At 45.1% G+C, this 6,598-nt stretch overlaps 1 protein-coding gene across 1 annotated transcript; it reads left to right on the top strand.

The window, feature by feature from the left end:
* Positions 1-3,825: 3,825 nt before the first annotated feature.
* LOC123185826 (B3 domain-containing protein Os03g0212300-like) lies at positions 3,826-4,731 on the top strand. Its single transcript, XM_044597652.1, has 3 exons — positions 3,826-3,896; positions 3,986-4,268; positions 4,361-4,731. The coding sequence occupies exons 1-3, from the start codon at positions 3,834-3,836 to the stop codon at positions 4,729-4,731; spliced, it is 717 nt and encodes a 238-aa protein (XP_044453587.1). The 5' UTR covers positions 3,826-3,833.
* Positions 4,732-6,598: the final 1,867 nt, after the last annotated feature.

The following is a 6,598-nucleotide window of genomic DNA, read 5'->3' as shown; positions in this document are numbered from 1 at the left end:
AGGATATATATGAAGCGGTTGCTGAGCTGAGAAATTTCTTTAGAGAACTGTGCTGCAAAACCCTCAAGTTAACTGTCTTGGAAAGACTTGAAAAAGAAATCCCAATTATTCTTTGCAAGCTCGAGAAGATTTTCCCTCCAGCTTTCTTCACCGTGATGGTCCATTTGGCGGTGCACTTACCCAAAGAGGCAATGCTTAGAGGCCCTGTGCAATACGGTTGGATGTACCCAATCGAAAGAAGGCTGCTTACTTGTAAGCGTTATGTGCGAAACACAGCAATACCTGAAGGTTCTATTGCTGAAGCATATGTCGTTGACGAGTGCTTGACTTTTTGCTCTAGATACTTTGGTGATGTGGAAACAAGATGGAACCGGCCGGGCAGAAATAGAGAGCGGTCTGATTCGCAAAGTGGTGATGTCTCTGTTTTCAACCATGGTGTGAACTTTCTTGGAGCCTCACAATACTTGGAGGCTGGTGATGAGTATGACAAGATGGTTTTGTTTGTGCTCAGCAATTGCGCCGATGTTCTACCATATATCGAGTACGTTATATCTTGTGCACTCATTATATATATATATATATATATATATATATATATATATATTGCTTGGGTTGGCACCAGCCTAATGTTTTAATTCACATGTTTTGTTGGCATTGTAGGAAATGCAAGGAAGAGTTAAATCAGGAAGAAAGCAATATCAATGTTGATAAAAGGGTTGCCAAGGTGTTTTCTAATTGGTTTAAGAATCATGTGAGATCTTTAGCCACATGTTTTATGTTTTCTGTGTTATTCACCCATTGTTAAATACCATTGTTTGCTAAATGGTTTGTTTGTGCAGATTGGAAAGTTGCATGAGGAGAAGAAGGTCAGTGATGATCTATTTGCTTTGGCATGCTTACCGGATAAGCGAGTGAGAGTGTATTCAGCATGCATTGCTGACGGTGTCCGGTACCACACCGTTGACCGCGAGGAAAAAAGGAAGACACAGAATAGTTGAATCGTCACTGAGGGGTCACATGATGGTGAGATCATTGACTTCTATGGTCAGTTGAGAAGCATCGTAGAGTTGCAGTACAACTCTATTGGAGGCATCCATCGCTCGGTTGTCTTATTTCGCTGTGACTGGTTTGAGCTTGGTAGCAAGAAGAGGAGAGACTCTTTTGTCAAATATGATGGCCACTTCAAAAGCATCAACACTGCAAGGTGCTGGTATAAGAGTGATCCCTTTATTCTAACAACACAAGCAACAATGGTGTTTTATCTGCCAGACACTCTTTTGCACGGAAAATGGCGAGTTGTGCAAAACTTTCAGCACAGACACTTGTGGAGTGTGACTGAAACTGAAGTGGAAAAGGGCCCCGGTGATGGTGGACTAACATACCAAGATGATGACTCTACGGAAGTTCCGTTGCAAGCTGATGATGACTCTATGGAAGTTCCGGTGCAAAGCAGAGTGCGAAGGGACCGGGAACGTGTGATCATTGGTGCTGCAACAGTTGAAGGCATCAAGAAAAGAAGAAAGGTGGTAGAGGATGGACATGAAAGCGAGGATGAGGAAAACCAGACTGATCATACTATGCTGCAATATTGTAGTGATGATGAGGAAAACAGGAGTGGGCATAGAGTTCCTTGTTTTCGTATCGACGATGATGAGTAGCGAAGGTAAATTTGGTCTCCTTGGTGATCTAATGCTATTTTGTCTCCTTGGTAGTTGTTGTTGATGTGATCCTGATGTAGTTTTTGTACTACAAATCTCTCCAGGTACCAAAATGCATGAGACTGTGTAGTGATGGAGAGGCAGATGATGGTTGAAGATACAATGCAAAATGATGTAGTTTTGGTGAAGGAAGATACAATGCAAAATGAAGATGTTGTTTTGAATGAAGAAGCAAAATGATGAACTAAAGATGTTGTTTTTAGAGCTGTTTTTCTTAGTTTTGGTGATCATGTAGTTTTGGTTGTGATGTAAAAGATTGCAAAATGATGTTGTTTTTGGACTGAAGATGTTTTTTGAACTGAAGATGTTGTTTTTGGTGAACTGAAGATGTTTTCGGAGCTGTTTTAACTGAATTTTTGGGCGCGCTCCATCAGACAGCCATCTGATCCCATGCGCGGCCCCATTTCATTGTGAGCAAAAAAATATGCGCGAGCGGGGACTCGAACCCACGACCATGCGCTCGTTTCACTGTGTTTCTACCACTAGGCTAGGAAGAGGCTACTGGCCGTCCACTCTATGCCATCTCTTTTCAAATCATCAAACCAGTTAAGTATCAAACACAGACCTCGCTTACAAGTGGGCCACTCGACCAACTCACTGACAAGTGGGCCATTTTGCTACTCTACCCACTCGACCCTTTTCCCCTGAGCTACCAAAAAATATTGGGCGAGCGGGGGCTCGAACCCATGACCTGCCGCTTATTCCATTGTTTTTCTACCACTGGGCTAGTTAGAGGCTGTTGGTTTTGTACTCTATGCCAACCCTTTTCAATATATCAAAACAGAACTCGCTGACAAGTGGACCCACTCTTTGCCCCACTCCTCCTGTCCACTTGACCCGCTCCTCCTCTCCATTATCCACTCGACCCACTCCTCCTGTCCGTCGCTGGCATCCCCTTCTCCTCCATTGATGGTGACGACCTCCCTGGCGAACCACTCCTCCATCGACAGCGACGGCCTCCTAAGGTATGAATCCGCCGAGTCCTTCCTGTTCCTCTTCCTATTGATTAGATTAGGGTTCCCTGGCACATGCTGATTAGGGTTCCATTGTAGATAGAGTAGTAGATCAAGAGGAGGCACCGTCCACGACACCGACAAGGCCAACAAGCTCAAGCAGTCGCCGTCCCCCCAGGTCCGTTCTGTTCCCCCCGTGTTCTTTGTCGACAAGGCCAACAAGGCCAACAAGCATGCTGATTTAGGAGTTACTCGTATTGTGCCTGCGCGTATGGCTAATTTAGGGATTTTGCAGACTGAATTAGGCATTTAGGTTTAGGTCCCTTTTGGCCATGTTCAGTTGATGTGGTGCTACCTTGCTAGGTATGCTAGTTTCCCTGTGGTTCTCTTCACAGTGACGTAGAATTCATCAGAAATAGAAAAGGCAGACCAAAAGGGGAAAAATGATGCCAACACTTATAATGTTGCAAGTGTATTAGTATTTTCCAATTTTGTTTGTTTGTTCTTAAAATAAACATGTTTATATTTGTCTAAAAAGATGCAGCGGCACACTGGAGCAGTTAAACTTGTAGGGGATCTAGCCTCCAGTGGCCTTTGGCTATATAAACCCTAGCAAAGCAAATTAAGCCAATAGCTCTGAATCTCTGAAATTCTAGTGTTAAATTCAGTTTTGTACATGACTATATCGGTGTCAAGCCAATAGCTTTCATGCGCATATCGACGACTATAAAGCTGTTCAGTTTTGTACATGACTGTATTGGGTAGGTGTGTTTAAATTGAGAATCTAGGGTTCAGTTCTTAAGTGTTGGGTTCTAACAAAATGTAGCACATGGGAAGATATGGTCCATTTATAGTATATATGGTTCATTGTAGATATGGTCCATTTATAGTAGATATGATCCTGATGTTGTGTTTGCCATTTATAGTAGACATGGGCACATGGGCAGATATGGTCCATTGTAGATAGAGTAGTAGTATTCCAAATGTTCACAAGTGCATTGCTTTTTTTTCTCACTTTTGCTATCATAAATATCCACAAGTGCATTGCTCTTCTCATTTTTATCACTTTTGCCATCATAAACTTGGTTCTGTTCCTATTTATGTCTAGTCATGTTCACAAGTGCTTCTTCCTCTCCTATTGCTTGTTTAGAGTAGAAGTGAGATGGCTGGCTTGGAAGGTTTTGAGTTCTTCGAGATCATAATTGAGAAATCTTGCAGTAGGCAGGTATATTTATCATCACTCATTTCTTTATCATCACTCTGCTGTCTAGTGCTTGATTGCCACAATTAACCACTGCTTGACCCTCGCTGCAGAGGCTGCCTGACAAGTTTGCGAAGATGCTCGCGGGCCGTGAGCCCCACAAAGTGAAGCTGCGGGAGGCCGACAGCGGGCTTCACAGGCTATGGAAAGTGTTGGTGGTGTTTGATGGTGAAGGCCACATGTACCTAGGGCCCGGCTGGGAGCATTTCGCCCGCGCCCATGAGCTACAGCTCGGGTACTTCCTTGTCTTCCGCTACGACGGCGACGCCATGTTCACCGTGAAGATGTTCGACAACACCATGTGCCGCATGTACTACCAGCACGACGACGATGCCAGTAAGCTCTCTGCCTCTCTTCTTCCTGTCCTTTTGGCTTCCTCTACCCGCACGATGACAACACCATGTTCACACTTTGTTGCATTTGGCCAGGCAATGGGAGCAGCAGCGGGGATGACGAGGAGCAGAGCGGGGATGACGACGAGGAGCAGAGCGGGGATGACGAGGAGCAGCCTATTCTGGCTGACGACGAACATGCTATGGTGGTGGCTGACGACGACCCTGCTATGTTGGTGGCGGATGACGACCTTGCTATGGTGGTGGCGGACGACGACCTCGCGATGGTGGTGGCGGATGACGACCTCGCGATGGTGGTGGCGGACGACGACCTCGCGATGGTGGCGGCGCCTACAATCCCACAGCTTGGCGACAGGACCATGCCAATTGTGGTAGAGGAGTACATCCGCGTTGGGATTCGCCACTCTGAGCGCATCAGGTTGATGAAGGAGAAGAAGGAGGAGTGAAGGTGTTAAGAAGGTGTTCACATGTTAGGTTTAAGCTTGTTAGTGTAATATGAACATGTCAATGTTAAGTATGTCAGGTTTAATTTTGTGCATGCTCATGGATGTTGTATGACAGTGTCATCTAAACAAGTCATGTTTTTAACAATGAATATTCAGTTTGGTAATTGATGGGAATTGAAATTTTTTATGCATGCTCATGGATGAAAGATAAAATTATGGGTTTTTGTGCATGCTCATGTATGAAACAATATAAGTTTCATTTTTTGAATGCTAAAAACATGACTCAAACCCTAGCCACGGACGACCGCCGTGACTAAATCCGCCGGTTTTTGAAAACACCGTACAAATTCAAAGGGTGTGTCTAGGGCACATCTAGATGTGCTCTAGTTATTGCACATCTAAGTGAGTGAATCAAGCATAAAGATAAAAGAAAAAAGAAAAAGGAAAATATCCACACGAATCTCGACGTAAGATCAATGCCTATCTCAAAGTAGGCCCTATTTTACGGACGGTCGCCAAAAAGCATGCATTTCCGACCCTCGTAGCTACTCCCGGCAATTCGGACCACCTTCGGCCGATTCAGCTGGAACCGGCTGGAATTTGAACTGCGGGTCCTCCATAGCTTGCCCGTTATTTTCACTAAAAATGCTTTTTAGCTTCACAGGCAGGCATTCCATCACAGAATCAACAACAGATTTGCACGGCTCAAACCCTAGCCACGGACGGTCGCCGCGACGAAATCGGCCGGTTTTTGAAAACACCGTAAAAAATTCAAAAAAAATCAAAAAAATGGGAGACCTCCGCATCACATCATCAAATGTGGCCTACCAACTAGCAAAAATACTAAACTTGCAATACCAGCGTTTTCTTGAAAAAGTGTTCTCAAAAACGACCTACCACGAGCGAAGATTCATGGCTTTCAAGCCAAACTAGCAATGATATGGCCGCATCCGTTGAATAGTTTCTGATAATATGCCCAAATTGGGCGCATGCCTCCGTCTTGTGATGGCAAACAATGTTGCCAAAGCAAGGTTCCAACTTGTTTAACAAAAAAACCGTTTTTCATTTTTTGAATGCAAAAGACATGCGTTTTTCGTGAAGCAGCTACAAGGAGGGGCACCCCAAACGGCACCATTCCATGTCTATCTCAAAGTAGACCCTATTTTACGGACGGTCGCCAAAAAGCATGCATTTTCGACCCTCGTAGCTACTCCCGGCAATTCGGACCACCTTCAGCCGATTCAGCTGGAACCGGCTGGAATTTGAACTGCGGGTTCTCCATAGCTTGCCCGTTATTTTCACTAAAAATGCTTTTTAGCTTCACAGGCAGGCATTCCATCACAGAATCGACAACAGATTTGCACGGCTCAAACCCTAGCCACGGACGGTCGCCGCGACGAAATCGGCCGGTTTATGAAAACACCGTAAAAAATTCAAAAAAATCAAAAAAAAATGGGAGACCTCCGCGTCACATCATCAAATGTGGCCTACCAACTAGCAAAAATACTAAACTTGCAATACCGGCGTTTTCTTGAGCTACTCGGTATGATTTTAACCATGATTTCTACAAAGTTTACAAAAAAACCCTATTTTTTTCTACACCCAAACCCAAAAGGATTTCCCTCCCACACCAAAATTTTCCCTCCACAAAAATTTCCCTCTCCCAAAATTTCCCTCCACTCCCTCCACTCCCTCTCCCACTACCAGGCAGGACCCACCACTCCCTCTCCCACTAACACGCGGGATCCCCTCCCCTCCCAAAATTTCCCCATTCCCCTCCCCTCTCCCCGATGAACCCTAGCTTCTCCCTCCATTCCCCACCTTCCTGCTCCGTGCCGCCCCGCTCCCCACCCTAGCGCCGCCCCTC

Source organism: Triticum aestivum, chromosome 2A (genome assembly GCF_018294505.1).
Source record: "Triticum aestivum cultivar Chinese Spring chromosome 2A, IWGSC CS RefSeq v2.1, whole genome shotgun sequence".
NCBI classification, from domain to species: domain Eukaryota; kingdom Viridiplantae; phylum Streptophyta; class Magnoliopsida; order Poales; family Poaceae; genus Triticum; species Triticum aestivum.
The sequence above is the reverse complement of the archived record's forward strand: the minus strand, read 5'-3'. Positions and strand labels throughout refer to the sequence as shown.